The following is a 17,282-nucleotide window of genomic DNA, read 5'->3' as shown; positions in this document are numbered from 1 at the left end:
AAGTTTCCATCATAACAAGATGTCAAGATATGTCAAGTCTAAAAGAAAATACTACATCAATGGAATATGGAGTTTAAATGGAATTGACCATAATAAAAGGGAATAATTGAATTATGCTTGAGTATATAGTTAATATGAGACAGTAATATGAATATAATGTGGAGTAATAATAAAAGAATCATAATAAATATAACATATAAATGATTATGAAAAATATAACAACATTGGAAATTTGCATATTCCAGAAATCATGGAAGTCATTGAAAAATTTGTTTTATAAAGTTATGGATATTTTTTCCAGTAGTGAATATGAATTTTTTGTTTTACTCTACCACAATCTATTTAATCTTTACTGTGCTATGAACTATTTAACCTGCTAAATATTATTTTGGCTAAAACGTTAACTTTATTGATTAAAACTAATATATATTTATATAGTGCATACAGTTCATATAGTTATAACTGTAAATGATAAATTCCTGTGCTTTGTTGCCCACAGAGAAGAAATTGAAAGCGTTCAGAAAGCTGCATCTTATCTTGGGATGCCCGAGGTTGTGGCTCGTTGTACACTAACTCAAGAAAAAATTGGTGGCTCACCCACAAGACAAGCGGAGTACGAAGATCCAAGGTCCCCCCTGAGCCCAGACGACTACGAACCTTTAGAGCCGATCGCAGAGGTGGAAGAACGGGAGTGGTTGAGGGAAAAGAAAGAAGATGGGTTACAGGATGATGAAGCCCAGTCATCTAGTGAACCGACACCGCAGAGAAGCGGCAGCAAGAGAGGGAGGAAACCCAAAACTAGGCTGGATGATGTTGAGAGTGAGACCATCACTGCTCACAGAGGCAGAGGAAGAGGTCGGGGGAGACCGAGAGGTCGCCCACGGGTGAGGCCATTGACTTCTGATTCAACTGAACAATCTCCAGCGCAGAAAACCATGAGTCCAAATAGCAGCTCAGTAGGGAGAGGAACCGGAAGACCAAGAGGTCGTCCACGGGTTAGACCACTGTCCACTGACAGAGATGATTCTGGAAACGCTGAAGATGAGTCTGTAGCAACCAAGAATCAAGAAGAGAGCTCTGCTCACAAAAGAGGACGTCCACGAATTAGACCCCTAGCATCTGGTGCAGAAGGAGACAGTGGAGAAGAGGAACAAGGAGATGCCCAAGAAACAGAGGTTGTTGAAGAAGATTCTGTGAATGCTGGGGAGGAAGATGACGGTCAGGTAAAGACTGATGTGGAAAACCCAGACGGAGGTCTTTTAAAACGAGGAAGAGGAAGACCGCGGACTAAGCCGTTAACCACTGAGAACCAAACCACAAACACTGAGAACGCAACTACAGACACAGAAGACGGTTCAGAACCTGCAAAGACAAAAGAGAATGAAGGGACCGGCCGTAAAAGAGGAAGACCTCGATCCAAACCTCTTTCTTCTGAGGCACCTGAATCTTCAAATCCAACAGATAAGGCGGAGAACAGTGGAGAAGAAGCCAGTGGAGAAACAAACCAAGACGCTGAGAAACACACTGAAGAATGCTCATCTCAATGTACAGAAGATTCAAAGTCAAATCCTGCAAAGAAGGTCCGCACCAGCAACAGGAAAAGAAGCTTGAGTAGAAAGCTAAAAGAAAGCCAAGCTAGTAATGAGGAAGAAGACGATGTAGAGGATGAAGAATTTGGCAATGACAAAGAGGACTGGGCCGGAGAAGAGGAAGTGAAGCCCTTGCAGGACAAACACAGGCCTATTTGTAACGTCTGCGGGAACCTCTTCTCAGAGATGAGCAGTCTGCGCAGACACATGCGCATACACAAGGGCCTCAAACCCTATCAGTGCCAGCTCTGTACCCGCTCCTTCAGACAGGGCAACCAGCTGAAGACCCATATGCGCATACACACAGGTATGACTCTCACGTTTAGAAGGTACACTGCATTAATACACTTATTCACTTGAATAAATGTGCCTTTTATTTCATAGTTTTGATGACGAAAATGTAGAACTATAGTATATGTCCATAATGTTTGTTAATCACACACTACTGTTCAAAAGTTAGATTTTTTTTATTTTTATGTTTTTGTCTCTTAAAGGCCACATTTGTTCGAACAAAAATACAGTAAAACAGTCATATTTTGAAATATTATTACAATTTAAAATAACGGTTTACTATTTTAATATATTGTAAAATGTAATTAATTCCTGTGATGGCAAAGCTGAATTTTCAGCAGCTGTTACTGCAGTCTTCAGTGTCGCATAATTGTTCAGAAATCATTCTAATATGTTGATTTTGTGCTCAAGGAACATTTATTATTACTATCAATGTTGAAAGCCATTGTGCTGCTTAGTATTTTTGCGGAAACGGTGATACAATTTTTTTATGATTCTTTGCTGAATAGAATTTAAAAGAGCAGCATTTATTTGAAATATAAATCTTTTTGTGATATTATATATGTGTTTCCTGTCCCTTTTCATCAATTTAATGCATCCATGCTGTAAAAGTATTAATTTCTTTAAAAAATCTCAAATCTTAACACCAAACTGTAGTGTACATTGCCATAACTTTGCTGATAGGTTTATGTGAAGTGATCCATGTATTATTTTGTTTTCAGGAGAGAAGCCCTTCAGTTGTACGTCTTGCGAGGCAGGTTTTTCTCAGAAATGTCAGCTGGTCTATCATTGCCGAATGCATCACGGAGAAGAAAAGCCACATAAATGTGATTTCTGTGGAGCAGCTTTTGCCACATCGAGCAATCTGAAAATTCACATAAGGTATGTGCAGTGCAGTTCATGAGCATAATTCCAGTTTAATTTCAGTGATAAAATTACAAATGTACATGAATGTGCTGCCACAAGGGCTTTGATTCTCTAGAGGCAAATGTGGCCCAAATCCGATTTTTTTTTTTGCTCACATGTGACTCAGATCTGTTTTTCTCATGACAGTGTGAACAGCACAGACCACATGGAATCTGATCTTTTCAATTCCGGTTTGTGCGACTTCCATATGTGGTACTAAATCCGACACAGGTCAGACGTTTTGCAATGCGACCGCAGTGTGAACAGTCATATCGGAATTCATGCGACTTTTACGTCACTCTAGATCGACATTCGTCACGATTCTGCGCTCATGGGAGTCACTTCAAAGTTTTTACATACCCAAAGCTATCAAGACATTTGCGAAAGGTTGTCAGTGGAGTACAGTAACGTGTCAGAACTCAAAAGTATTGCTGTAACAACTCTATACAAGCAAAACATGAGGGCTCGTATTATAAAAGTGACTAAAGTAAAAAAACTCTGCTTTCTTCTGTCACATCCTTGTCTTTATTTTTCATATTGCCTGCGCATAATTTCGCTGGCTTCTGCGCAGATCACACTATAAATAAACGCATAATTGCATACTTTATGTCCTCCGTGTTTACTTCCGTATGTCTACGCTGCAAAAGTGTTGCCAAGTCCAGTTTTCCCACAGAATTGGGCAACTTTTTCATTGTTGCCGCGGGTTGTTTTTCAACTATGTGGGTTAAAGCGACTCCCAGAACGTGATTGGGCTAGTTTTGGACTAGTTTTGAGAAGCAATTGGGAAGATTTTGTTGTGAAAACCTAGCAACCCTGTTCGTATTGTTCTTTTGCGCATGCGGGTCAGTTCAGAACCATGTTCACACTCGAAATCTGATATTGGCCACATTTAAAAGAACAATGTGAACAGCTATACAAAAATATCAGATCTGAGCAAAAATCAGAATTGAGCACTAAGGCTCGCAGTGTGAACGTAGCCATGGTTATCAGTTCTTTAATATTAGATTTAATATTATCATTATCATTGTTATACTGTAACATATTTTTTAGAGTTCACACTTAATTGGTTCTTTAATATTGGATTAAATTTTATTATTAGTAATACCATTGATGATGATGACAATAATTATTGGAAAATATTTATAACGAATGTTTTGTTTTAGTCTGATTTATTGTTTTAATGTGGATTATGTTGATTATTATTACTATTATTAATTTGTAAAGAGCATATTTAAATACTGGTTCTCCATATCCATTTTTGGCCACCTAAACATAAAAATAATGAGTTTAGTACTGGTCATAAAAAGGCAATATTTGTTAATCTCCCATTAAAATGTCTATAAAATATCAATAATGAATTATAAAAATAAACTTTTCCATTAACTTCTCATTATTTCCCATGTGCTCTCAGGAAGCACAGCGGTGAGAAGCCGTATGAATGTGGAGAATGTGGGAAGCGCTTCACACAGGCCAGTACTCTGATGTACCACAAGCGCCGACACACAGGGGAGAAACCATACATCTGCGACACCTGCGGCATGGCATTCGCTGTGTCCAGCTCTCTCATCGCTCACACCAGGAAACACACCGGTGGGTTTGTGATGCATTCATTACAGCTTTCGACCTTTTCTGTAGCGATTTGCTAACATACTAATGCCACATGGAGTCTGTGTTTAAAAAAATTCTGTTGTTTTTTTTCCTTCCATTTTAGGTGTGACCCCATATATATGCTTGGATTGCGGAAAACCTTGCTTAACCGCTGGTGAACTTCGAAAGCATATGGACATCCACAATGGTACATTTAGTTAATAAATGAAAGCAAGTGATGCATTTTCTAAATGGGAACCTTGCAAGAATGTCCAAATAATACTTATTTCTCTGTCATTTTGCCTGTAGGATCGAGAAAAGTGAGGTGTTACCTGTGTGGGAGCATGTTTTCAGACATGTATAGCTTGAAGAAGCACAGCATTTTGAAGCATAACGGTGTGTTATTTTAATGCTTTTATTAGCGTTTATTCTAACAATACTAGTTTGGAATGATTAAGATTTTTTTTTTAAAAAGAAAGAAATCTCTTAGGCTTACCTAGGCTGAATTTATTTAATCAAAACAATAATATTGTGAAATATCATTCCAATTTAAAAGAACTGTATCTTAAAATATTTTAAAATGTAATTTATTCCTGTGATGACAAAGCTGAATTTTCAGCATGATTACTCCAGTCTTCAGTATCGCATGATCCTTCAGAAACCATTCTAATATGCTGATTTGCTGCTTAAGAATTACATCTTATCAATGAACTCTAAACAGTTGTACTGCTTAATATTTTTTGGAAACCTTGATACGCCACCATTCAAAAGTTTGGAATAAGTAAGAAATACTTTTATTCAGCAATTCAGTTATAATGTTACAAGATAAATGCTGTTCTTTTGAACTTTCTGTTCATCAAAGAAGCTTGAAAATTTTTTTTATCACCGTTTACAAAAAAAATATTAAGCAGCAAAAACTTTCTACCATTTGTATATTTATAACATAGTTGATCTAAAAAATTTTATTTTTAGCATTTAATTTTAGCATATTTATTAAATGCATTTATCTAAATATCTATTTTAAAACATACTTTACAGCTCTTCCAAGCCAAGAGCAGGCTCCTTTGGAAACCGACCCGACGCAGTGTCCTCTCAACATCCCCATTGACCACCAGGGCCTGATTGCTCGCGTGCGCTCCGCCCTTGTCGATTCCCAAGACCATGAAATTCAGATGGAGCACCCATTGCCAATTTTGCCCCCGGAAACCTCACTTATTATCCAACAGTCAGCAGAGCCTCAGATGATCATACAGCATGCAGACGGCACAGAGCCCTCCATGATCTTCCAGCACGCAGACTCGTCCGAAGCACCGGTTCTCATCCAACACGGAGAATCTGGCGAGCAAGTGAGCTATGTAGTGGAACAGTACGAAATCCCCGGAAACGCTGAGATGGAGCACACGCAGATTGTCATCGTTCAGACCATTGATTAAAATACCAGCTTTTACTTCCATTTTAAGTGTATTTTCTCCATTAAGTGAAGACTGAGGGTAGGATCAGTCACGCCAGTGCGGAAGCAATTTGTCATAAACATCCCTTCAGATAACTTGTTTTCTAAGCTTTTTGAATGAATGAACTCTTAGCAGATATCAGTTATACAAAGCTGTTGAGTGAATGTGTGGGGCTTCTCCTCTCTTGCTTTTTTCTTAAGTAAATGTGTCACATTCAGAGCAGAATCTGGATCATTAAAAGCAAAGTATTTTCTGAAATGAAGGGAAGGCCAAACTTAGGTTTAGCTGTAATATAAAAGCTGTGCTTAAAATGCATTTTGGTTCATTTAAAAATACTTTTCTGTTTAATTGAAAGGACAGTGTTGGCTATACATTACAATTGACTTGGTCATTCTGATATTTTGAACCATGCGTTTGTCTTTTAGAAGTATGACATGTAAATACCTATAATGTTTTATGACCCGGTCTCTGAACAATTTCATATATGATGTGAAATCATTTAGATCCTCTAACAAACTGGGCAACTTTTATAATAAATCATCTCACGTCTGAATATTTGTGGTGGTTGATATATATTTTTGGGTAATGCATTCACAAAATCAATCTGGTGAAGACCACAGGCGTATTTTCCTCAGTACCCATCAATATTACTTGTAGTAGTTTTTATATTCAGGTGATTCTTCAACTAGGGGAAGGTTTCTGTCCTGGATTTCATCATATTACCAAACAGTATTTGTGAATTTGAATTCAGAAACAGTCCATTTCTTTTTATTTATATAAATGAATATATATTACAAGTGGCTAGTTTTTTATTATTATAGGTCCAATACTACTTTCAAGTATTGTACCCCACCCACCCCCATACATTTTTAATATATGAATATAACATTGTGTAATACGTTCATAAAGAAACGTGTAATACGTTCATAAAGAAAATCATTTCAATACATTTCAATTTTCTATGACTTAGAACAGTGTTTCCCAACCTTTTTTTTAGTCGTGGCACCCTTTGGAAATTTTAACAAACTTGTGGCACCCTACAAAATAAATTGTCACAATATGTGAATTTCTAACTTCAATATGATCATTTGGAAATTTCGGTGCATCAGAAATGGATATTATATAATAGATGCTTTTTTGAACATTTTAGCAATTTAAAAATATTAAAAAATGATTTTTTACACGGCACCCCTGCTCTCGACAGACGGCACCCCGGTTGGGAAACACTGACTTAGAATATCTGTTGTTTCTTTACCCACTGACTTAGAATATCTGTTGTTTCTTTACCCACATTTCTCTCTCTCTCTCTCTCCCCACATTTCTCTCTCTCTCTCTCTCTCTCTCTCTCTCTCTATATATATATATATGCTATTATATAGCGCAGACCACCTGAAGATGTCGCCATTGCGCAGATGATCTCTATGTTGGCTTAGCAACTTCAAACTTGGTTTCTGTTACCATAGCAATTTAGAGCGTGAAACATGGAGGACTTGAAGAATCAATATTTATCTCTATGCGCTGAAGTTCAGCAGCCTCCAAATACATGTGTTTTGGAAGTCTTGGAAAACAACATTAGTAGGTTGGTTTGAAAACTGTATAATAAATAAAGTATGAACAGTCGTTTCGACTTTATTGTGAATTAATGTTGTTTTGTTTAATTCAGTGACGCCTCACTCAAACTAACCGGTAATGATCAACTGAAGCATGGAGACAGATTGACAGATGAAGATATGCTGGTCTTGTCAAAAACACTCGTGGGAAATTCGGCTATAAAGGGTAAATATTAACTCGTCCTACCCAGAACACTTTTAGGTCATGCAGATCATAAACCACTGCACATATTTACAAGTTCATTGTTGCCTATACCTGAATCAATTACTTTTAAAATATGATTTCATAATGAACTGAAAATAAAACTTAATTGCAGGTTTAGATCTTAGATACAACAATATCACAGATAAAGGAGCTGTTTATATTGCACACCTCATTCAGGTACTGTATGCCATCAGAATGTTCCTAAAGACTCATTCATGAGCTTCCTTAGGTTTATATTTTTAAGCCAACTAAAAAATTTTAAAACTAAGACTTTAAAGGAATATTGTCATATCAACAGGAGAGTGAGTCCCTTCAGTCTCTTGATCTGATGTGTAATAACATTGAGGCAGATGGTGCAGACGTGATAGCAAAAAGTCTTCATGTAAGTGTGACTAATTCACATTTATAATTAATGTTAAAATTTTAAATTCATTCACACATTAATTATACATTTTAAATGAATGCCAATATTTATCATGATTTTAGCATGTACTTTGTTAATTTTACAGAAAAATAAAAGTTTGAAGATGCTCAGAATGACGGGAAATAAGATTGGAAACAAAGGTGCCTTGCAACTGGCTGCCATGTTGCAGATCAATGCTACTTTAGAAGAAATAGATGTCTCAGACTGTGATCTGGTAAGTTTCTTGAACATAAATGTAACCACAAAATAAAGGTAATTTACATTTGAATTAAAGTATTGTGTTTATTTCCTAGGCTACACAAAGTGTAATAGCGTTTGCCATCGTCCTTAAGAACAACAGAAGAATCCGTGCTATTAATGTTAGCCGACCTCTTCTTTTCAGTCTTCAGGTTTGTTTTCAGGAAAATTGTGCTTTGATATACCCACTTTATTATTAATTTATTTGGTAAGTCTTTTTTAATGGTTAAAAGTAAATTGAACTTAAATAATAGGAGGAAACAACAGTCCATATGGCACAGATACTGGTGGTGAATAAGACACTGAGGGAGCTGCACATGGGAAAGCATGACATGACTGATACTGGTGTGGAAAGGCTGTGTGAAGCACTGAAGTTAAACGTCTCTCTACGCTACTTGGATCTTCGCTGGTATACACTCACTCACATAATTCTCATAATTCATGATCCTAAAGGGATGGTTCACACTAAAAAATGACAATTCTGTTGTTTACTCACCCTCATGTGGAAAGCAAAGGGAGTTTTTATAGCAGAATATCGTAGCTGTTTTTCATACAATGAAAGTGAAAGGCATTATATGGCACAGAGCAACTCAGACATGACAGTTCTTTTGTGCTTCTCAGAAAATAGTCAAGTCTCCTTCATTTATATAGCGCTGTATACAATACAGATTGTTTCAAAGCAGCTTCACAGTAATAAACAGGAAAATAACAGATCCAAACTTCATCAAATCTACTGTACAAAGACAGTATCAATATTCAGCTTAAAATGTTTGATTGTGTTGAGTGTTGATTCAGTTCAGTTCAATAACTCTGTAAAGTTCATCAGTTATGAAATGAGTTCAATTCATTAATAAACAATATGACTACAAGATAGAGAAATGATCATTTCTGTATTTTTTAACAGTAACAGAATTACACAGGATGGAGCCAAATGCTTATCAGAGGTTTTGAAACAAAATCCCTCTTTGGAGATTCTAGATCTTTCTTCCAATCGCATTGAAGATGACGGTGCGGTGTATCTAAGTGAAGCTATCAAGCTGCCACACAGCAAACTCAAAGCGTTAGTGTACTTTATTTATAAAGCAATGCTATTATCTGTCTAAAATCTCACGTTTATACGTGAAACTATTTCCCTTGTCTATGCTCTCCAACTTATCTCATCGTTTTTGCCTCCTAGATTGTCTGTTACCAGCAACAACATCAGAAAGAAAGGTCTTATGTCCTTCAACGAGGCAATGAAAGTGAATTCCTGTCTCACACACATTTACATCTGGGGGAACAAACTTGAGGAGCCAGTTTGCGTGGTAAGATTCCACAAATCTCTAAATGATCAAATACAGTATTCAACTGGTGTACGAAATCTGTACGAAAACAGATGTTCTCTCTGCATGTTTAATCAGGCTTTCTCCCGGCTGATAAGCAGCGGGCGGCTGTTGGAGGAGCACACAGATGTTTCTCCCTATGAGGTGGATGGTCATGTTTTTTTAGCAGAAGCATCTCATGGTTTACACAGGCATTACTATTGGACATCCAGATATGGGGGAGATGGAGACTCAAGTAATTCAGCTCTGGCCCTGATGGCATCAGATTCATTGTCTCTGCAGATCTATCCAGACTCACATTCATGATTCATGATTATCGGTTTTGTCCAAAAGTGTGTGTTGCTGCTTCAGTGTAAGACACATTTAGACTTAAATTGATTGTGACTTTTTGTTGTTGTTGTTGAAATATTTCAGTTGCTGGCAAGCAAAATAATCCACAGCACAGTTGGTTACATTTGTATTTATTATAATTACTCACAAAGTTAGTGTTTTTGTTTACAGCCTTTATGTCCATGTGTCCAGTGTTTGGAAATGTCACAGGCTGCCATGATGTCTGCGAAAAACACGTCATTTATGTAAATGATTTGCTCTGACACTTAAGTCTTCACTGTATTGGGTGTCACATGCAAATTTTCCCACAGTTTTGGCAGGACGGATAAAAGTCAGAGAGATTTTGATTTAGCAAGTTCAGTCGAAAACAATCTTTCTGTTTTATGTAAATGAGAAAAGAAGCAAATGAATAAAATAATATAAAGTGTAAATCCAAATACTTGTCCAACAAGAATAATCTCTACTGTAGTGCAAACAATCAACACTTAAAGGGATATTCAACCCACAAATGAAAATTTATGAATCTTCACGCAGATCTAAGTAAATAATGATAAAGTTTATGATAAAACCAAGACATTTTAGGCAATTTAGAATCTCGGTTAGAACATGTCCGGGAAAAGAGGATGTATGGTCACCCTACTTTAACCCTATGCTGACAAGTTAAATTTTAATTTCTGATGCTTTAAATTGATTATAAAGCATCCTCTTTTTTATATGATCAATTGTGTGATACAAAATTTTAAAAATACATGTTTAAAAAAGAAAATGGGTCAAAGGAATGTGCGTAATGGTCGAATGCTTTTCTATCAACACATTGTCAGTAACATCTTGATTTGCAGCTTCAGTAACTTGGAAAACCATAATTGTCAAAGTGGCTGAAATGCTTCTCATTAACCTGCTGCCTTTGGTGTGGACGTGGCCAGCCTGTCACATTCCAGGATGACATTCTTCTTTCGAATAATTTTTTCCAGCTTCTCTATCTCAGCTGAACTCAGAGCCCAGTGCTGCAGAGACAGACGGGTGAGGCAAGAGAGCTGCGGAAGGGCCTCCAACATGGCGGGCAGCCAGGGAGACACAGAGAGAGATGCAGAAGGTCGCAGACTGACATCCAGCTCCTCCAGTCCCTTTAGAGCAGCAGCCTTCCCAAAAAGAGACATCCAACCACCATCCCCAACGCTGCCATTATAAGACAAATCCAGCTGTTTCAGATGGGACAGAACTCCACTCTGGCAAGCAGATTCTGCAAGATTACAACAGTTTGCAAAAGTGTCATTAGATTTGTTGGATGTTTAAAGTACTGTAGTCATGTATCGCAGCCTTAATGTAATTAATTGAACATTCTTTGACCAGAACTGACCTAGTTGTAGCACATCTTCAGTGGTTAAATTACAGCTGCTCAGTCTGAGTTCCTGTAGTTTGCAATCAGGCGGCAAAGCCTCCAGAAATTGCTTCAGATTTTCCCCCACACACTTGTTCCATGACAAGTTCAGACTTTCAAGCTGTTTTAGCATCTGCATTGCGGTAGCTGTGAGGAAACCCAGAAACACACACATTTTTTTCAAAATCTCTCCATTTAAAAAGAAATTCAATGTCTTTTGAAATTGTATTGGTTTCATACCAAGAGCATGGCATGCATGTGTGCTCAAAGCACAGTTGTTTAATGGAAGTTTGGTTATCTGAGAAAGAGGGAGGGTTTGCAGAAGACTCTGGAGTGTCTCTCCAACACTTTTATTGGATGACAAATCCAGCTCTCTGAGCTCTTTGAGAGATGAAGCTACCTGGACTGAGAAAGCAAGTTAAAAGAACAATACAAACAACTTCACGTCAACTTTAAATGAACAGTGACAGCTAGTCTTACCTAAAGCCAACACATCCTCCTTTGTTAGACAGCACAGATGCATGTCCAAACTTCTCAGGTGTGCGAGGAGAGCTAGGTTAGTGGACAGCATGGTGAGACCTCCACCTGCTTCCTTATTACATGACAGATTGATGTGCTCTAGCGCAGGGACGGACCTGAGTGCCTGTCCTTTTAACATTTTACAAAAGAAATTCATTAAATTATTCTCCAAAATTATTAAGGAAAGGAAACTGAATTATAACAGAAAAGCTTCCTGGCAGAAATTCAATGTCTGTGCTCACAGTTTGTAGCTGTGTTGCTAATAGTTATGTTTGTCTGCCATTGAAGGTCTGTTTTGAAGGACTTTCTATCGTAGCTTTCGTACCCAGAACACCGATGCTGTCTTTACTGAGTCCACACATGCTCAGTTTTAGGGTCTTCAGTTGTGGAGTTGAGCCTAGAGAGGAGGTGAAGTTCTCCATTCCCTTGATTGACAGCTTATTATTGGACAGATCTAACTCCTCCAAACTAGACAACATGGGAAGAGCCTCACCTGTAGAAAAAAAAAATTGTGCTTTTTAAAGAAAATTTATAAATAACCATTCACAGCTCATTATAGGCTTCTTCTGAATGACCTAAAGCTGAATTCCCAGTTGATACACTCAAACGCATTGATGGACTAAAGTATTTTTACTTTGTTACTTGTATCTGATATATAAGTGTCTGTCTGTGCTTTATCAGAGTCTATTCATTTTGGGGGGGGAAACTGGATTACAAGAATAATATCTTTTACTATACTACATTTTAGAACCAAAACATGCCATTCCTAGTAATTTTGAAGAAGACTCGACTTTTCAATGAACTAATTTAACCAGTTCACAAACCTCTTTGAGTGGTTTATTTGTGATTGCATCAGTTAACAACTGATTCAATGATTTGGTCAGAGCAAGTCTCAAGTAAAGCTGTCTAGTCTGACTCAAAATGAGCCAAGAACCGTATTATGTTCCTCATTATGATGTCAAACTGAGCTCTAACCTATTTAAACTCTATATCTTATCTGACCTGACATTAGACCCCTCGCTCCTTAAATAGGCATTTTGAGCAGGTCGGAATAATAAACTAAAAATAATAAATGGCAGTAGAGACCCGCAAAGAAAGTTATTTCAACCTAAAAGTAATCAGTTATATTTTGCATAAAACAAATTATAGATTTAATAAAATAAATATTAAAATAAAAACAAAATATTTTTGTCATTGTAACATTACATTTATATGATAATTAAGCTAATTTCCCCTCTAATTATCATTAGTCTAATGTGTAAATACAAAACTTACTCAAGTAGAAGTTTTTACTGATATTATATTTCATCAAAGTATGTATAATTTAACTCAAATGCTGGATCTGTGTACCTAGTTCACCACTACCCCAAAAAATTAAACATAGTCTTCAATGTCATATGAAATCCTACCGTGGAGTAGTTGGAGGTTCTACTTCAATTACCATCATTATATGAGTTTTATACAAAGCATGTCTTACTCAGAGCTGTAATGTCTGTCTCAGAGAGCTGACAGTCCACCAGGCGGAGTTCTTTCAGTGTGCTTTCAGGTTGGAGGTGTTCTGTGAAGTGTCTGAAATTTCCTGCACCGACGCCAACATTCCAGGACAAATCTAGCACCTCTATTAGAGGAATGCAGTCAAGAGCCTCACCTGGAATATCATTTTAGGAGAGGTTTTTTTTTCTTTTTTCTTAAATGAGACAAATTTCAAGAAATCAGGTTGGAATTTATATGATTTTCCAAAGAAACGTGTGTATATTTAGCTTTTTAGCTCATGTATGTGTTAAATGTTGCTTAATTTAGCATTTTTGCGAGGTCTTTTAAAATAAAAATGAAAATTCTGCCATCATTTACTCACCTTCATGTCATTTCAAACGTGTAAGTCTTTCTTTCTTCAGCAGAACAAAAAAGAAGATACTGGTAACCACAGAGTTTTGGTTCCCATTGACTTCCAGTATATTTTTTGACCATGCAATGGAGGTCAATAGGAACTGAAACTGTTTGCTCATCAACATTCTTCAAAATAGCTTCTTTTGTGTTTTTTGTGAAGAATGTTGGTAACATTCCCATTGACTTCCATTTGTATGATTTTCATTGAGTTTTGGTTCCCAATGACTTCCATTGTATGGTGAAAAATGATGGAAGTCAATAGGAAACGGTTTGGTTACCAACATTCTTCAAAATGTCTTCTGCAGAAGAAAGAATGTCATAGGCCTACAGGTTTGGAATGACATCGAGAGTATGATGACAGAATTTTCATCTTTGGGTGAACTATCCCTTTAAGTCATTAGAATAAATGAATACTTCCTGTACCAAGAGCAGTAAGGTCTTGATTTGTTAATCTGCAGCTACACAGCTTCAGCACTCTCAGTTTCACTACATGCTGCAGATGGACAGTAAGTGCCTTCAGGGAGCCTCCAACCAGATCATTCCAGGACAGGTCCATCACCTCCAGCTGAGCCAGAAATGGCAGTAAGGTGGCTGAGGAAACGTCAAAACAATAATTGGAGATCCTGACGCATGTACGGTCTATTATTGTACTGTGGGGAAAAAAAGTATGTCACAACACCCACCTAGTTCCACCACATCTGTAGCTGTCAGATCACAGTGGCACAGGCTCAAATTCTGACTGTGAGGGGTTTTCCCAAGCTTCTGAACGAACTGCTTCACCCGACCCCAGCCCACAACAGAGCCGGCCTCATCATCTGTGTCATTGATCTCTAAAGGAAAACAAGGGTTTGTTAATCTATATTTACATTAAGTTACGTCTTCTAAACGCACCTGATGCCCACCTTTCCCAGGCTCATTATTTTCCTTTCCCTCACTGGCCTCTGATTCTTTCACTTCAGGTATGCCTACGTTTCTCTTGTCACTGCTCTCTGATGGGCGGAAGAGGCGGCCCACAGCCGGTTTCTTTCTTTCCGTGAAAGAGGCTTTCCTTCGGAGCTGGTTCATAATCAGATCCAGAGGAGATCTTTTCTGAACACTCTCCTTCCCTTTGGTAGACACTGCATTGTGATGACAAAATATATTTATAACTGACTCCAAATGTATTACTAGATTAATAAATAATTTAGTGTTACATAATTGCATAAATGTTGACTTTTGAGAAAAATTATTTATGTTAATCTCACACCAAATTAATAAAAAAAAGATACTGTATTTTGCATACAAATTATATATATGATATATTTTCAGGACAATTATCTTTGCTAATGTTTCACTTTTAAGTTTGTTTCTACAACAAATACTACATATATATAATATATATATAAATATTATTTTATATTTGTACATAATTTTATATATAAAAATCAATATATTTTTGCATTTAACAATAATGAGGTGGGGTTAATTCTGCTCAACTTTCATGTTAAATTAAGTGGGGGGGTTAAAGGTTTTAAAAGGTGCTTCGTTTTATATAAACTATATTTATATGTATAATTTCTTCAAATTTGTAATATCTTGGGGGTCTGTATGACCCGGACATGCTTTGACAGACTTCGTGGGATTCACGCTTCCAGATAACATACCTGTTGAATCCATTGCTTTTTAAAAGAAGATCTCGGCTTACAAGCAGGTAAGTTATGTATGGTTATTCTGTCCTTTTTTCAATCTGAAAAATGAATACACCAATATTTAAAACAATATGAATGACAATCGATTTGTTTACTTTGTCATATCCTGCTCATCGGTGCAACAGGACCTGTTTTAAAATCATTCAGTCAGAATGACTCGAGTTGTTCTTACCTTGAAATATTTCTTGAATCCTTTATATATTATGCATTCATCAGTGCGCGATGACTGTAAGCATTTTCAGTCCGCATTTACGCCTGTCACATTCATCTCATTCATACCGGATCCCGGAAGTTAGGCTGAACTTTGGCTTTATAAAAACACTGTAAACAAGAGCTGTCACATGAATCCGGTCACTTTAAAAATTCGCAAATTTAGGGACCGTCTCTAAAGTTACATGCGATATTGGTATACACTTTTTTTTTAACGTCAATAGCATTTGAGGAGAATTACTTACAGTAATAAAAACAACTGTAAACTGTTCATCTAGGTGTCAACTATAATGCACACCTTTTACATTTTTTATATTTATTAAAATAAACTGTAAATCATATGTAAAAAATGCTACTTTTCACTACGAAATGGGCTCAAACGCAAATTTAAAGCTCAATAACATTTGAGGAGAATGACTTACAGTCATAAAAACAACTGTAAAGTGTTCATGTAGGTGTCAACTACAATGTACACCTTATACATTTTTTATATTTATTAAAATAAACTGTAAATCATTTGTTTAAAAAAAATATTTTTTTCAGTACCGAATGGGCTCAAACGCAAATTTAAGGCTCAATAGCATTTGAGGAGAATGACTTACATTCATAAAAACAACTGTAAACTGTTCATCTAGGTGTCAACTATAATGCACACCTTTTACATTTTTGATATTTATTAAAATAAACTGTAAATCATGTGTAAAAAAAATGCTATTCGGTAGTGAAAAGTAGCATTTTTTACATATGATTTACAGTAGATTCTAATAAATATAAAAAATTGAAAAATGTGCATTATAGTTGACACCTAGATGAACAGTTTACAGTTCTTTTTATGACTGTAATTAATTCTCCTCAAATGCTATTGAGCTTTAAATTTGTGTTTGAGCCAATTCGGTTGTGAAAAAGTAGCATTTTTTTTTACATATGATTTACAGTAGATTTTAATAAATATAAAAAAAGTAAAAGATGTGCATTATAGTTGACACCTAGATGAACACTTTACAGTTGTTTTTATGACTGTAATTCAATTTAATGCTATTAAAGGGGTCATATGATGTTGCTAAAAAGAACATTATTTTGTTTATTTGGTGTAATGCAATGTGTTTATGCGGTTTAAGGTTAAAAAAACACATTATTTTCCACATACTGTACATTATTTTTTCTCCTCTATGCCCCGCCTTTCTGAAACGCGTCGATTTTTACAAAGCTCATCGGTCTGAAAAGTGAGGTGTGCTCTGATTGGCCAGCTATCCAGTGTGTTGTGATTGGCCGAATACCTCAAGCATGTGATGGAAATGTTACGCCCCTTACCATATTGTGATGCCGTGTCCCGGCGCGACGAGACAAAACCAATAAAACCCATTATAAACTAGGCATTTGTTGCATCCAGTGGGGACATAATTACTGATTATAATGACTTATATTGTCTTTTTACGCGTTGCGTAGCATCGCGCAACGTAAACATAAAACCATGTCTGCATTTGTGATCTGAGAAATTACACACAACAAGCGCTACTCTACACTGCCCAAAACTCGCGTTTAATCATCAGTGGCAAATTCATTAAATATGAAAATGTACTTATATGCTGTGAGTCAGAAGCGCCAGACTGTCCTTGCAAAGTTGGAATTGCCCCACTTTATAGAAACA

At 36.6% G+C, this 17,282-nt stretch overlaps 3 protein-coding genes across 5 annotated transcripts in view; 2 read left to right on the top strand and 1 right to left on the bottom strand.

Moving 5' to 3' along the window:
• Positions 1-6,438, top strand: part of LOC107721919 (myoneurin-like) — an 11,459-nt gene extending 5,021 nt beyond the window's left edge. For both annotated transcript variants that reach the window (XM_016530146.1, XM_016530145.1), the window contains 6 exons: positions 500-1,896; positions 2,603-2,762; positions 4,198-4,376; positions 4,498-4,581; positions 4,683-4,769; positions 5,412-6,438. In XM_016530146.1, the coding sequence (XP_016385632.1) occupies positions 500-1,896; positions 2,603-2,762; positions 4,198-4,376; positions 4,498-4,581; positions 4,683-4,769; positions 5,412-5,806 (2,302 nt within the window). In that variant the 3' untranslated portion in view covers positions 5,807-6,438. The remainder of the gene's footprint in view (positions 1-499; positions 1,897-2,602; positions 2,763-4,197; positions 4,377-4,497; positions 4,582-4,682; positions 4,770-5,411) is intronic.
• Positions 6,439-7,299: 861 nt separating this feature from the next.
• LOC107721901 (leucine-rich repeat-containing protein 34-like) lies at positions 7,300-9,951 on the top strand. The gene is made up of 10 exons (XM_016530107.1): positions 7,300-7,403; positions 7,488-7,600; positions 7,752-7,816; positions 7,938-8,021; positions 8,149-8,277; positions 8,357-8,452; positions 8,555-8,709; positions 9,205-9,360; positions 9,478-9,604; positions 9,701-9,951. The coding sequence occupies exons 1-10, from the start codon at positions 7,306-7,308 to the stop codon at positions 9,926-9,928; spliced, it is 1,251 nt and encodes a 416-aa protein (XP_016385593.1). The 5' UTR covers positions 7,300-7,305; the 3' UTR covers positions 9,929-9,951.
• Positions 9,952-9,973: 22 nt separating this feature from the next.
• LOC107721900 (leucine-rich repeat-containing protein 31-like) lies at positions 9,974-15,738 on the bottom strand. 2 transcript variants are annotated; one of them, XM_016530105.1, is made up of 12 exons: positions 15,597-15,738; positions 15,380-15,462; positions 14,639-14,854; positions 14,420-14,566; positions 14,160-14,327; positions 13,327-13,497; positions 12,175-12,342; positions 11,811-11,978; positions 11,571-11,735; positions 11,310-11,477; positions 10,848-11,192; positions 9,974-10,175 (listed from the first exon to the last, which is right to left on the bottom strand). In XM_016530105.1, exons 2-12 carry the CDS (start codon positions 15,390-15,392, stop codon positions 10,105-10,107), a joined length of 1,800 nt encoding a protein of 599 aa, XP_016385591.1. In that variant the 5' UTR covers positions 15,393-15,462; positions 15,597-15,738; the 3' UTR covers positions 9,974-10,104. The 2 variants fall into 2 exon arrangements, with proteins under 2 accessions (XP_016385591.1, XP_016385592.1); XM_016530106.1 differs by having other exon boundaries at positions 10,114-11,192.
• Positions 15,739-17,282: the final 1,544 nt, after the last annotated feature.

Source organism: Sinocyclocheilus rhinocerous, unplaced genomic scaffold, assembly GCF_001515625.1.
Source record: "Sinocyclocheilus rhinocerous isolate Xijiao unplaced genomic scaffold, SAMN03320098_v1.1 scaffold90, whole genome shotgun sequence".
NCBI classification, from domain to species: domain Eukaryota; kingdom Metazoa; phylum Chordata; class Actinopteri; order Cypriniformes; family Cyprinidae; genus Sinocyclocheilus; species Sinocyclocheilus rhinocerous.
This window is presented reverse-complemented; position numbering and strand designations above follow the sequence as displayed.

Bases quoted from the DNA above. Each gene is read 5' to 3' on its own strand.
- LOC107721901 (XM_016530107.1), top strand. From the start codon at position 7,306: ATGGAGGACTTGAAGAATCAATATTTATCTCTATGCGCTGAAGTTCAG. The intron at 8,022-8,148 runs GTAAGTGTGACT...TTAATTTTACAG, and splicing joins TGATAGCAAAAAGTCTTCAT to AAAAATAAAAGTTTGAAGAT. The intron at 9,605-9,700 runs GTAAGATTCCAC...ATGTTTAATCAG, and splicing joins TTGAGGAGCCAGTTTGCGTG to GCTTTCTCCCGGCTGATAAG.
- LOC107721900 (XM_016530105.1), bottom strand. The intron at 14,328-14,419 runs GTGGGTGTTGTG...ACGTTTCCTCAG, and splicing joins TACAGATGTGGTGGAACTAG to CCACCTTACTGCCATTTCTG. The intron at 10,176-10,847 runs GTTAATGAGAAG...TGTTTTTCGCAG, and splicing joins GTCCACACCAAAGGCAGCAG to ACATCATGGCAGCCTGTGAC.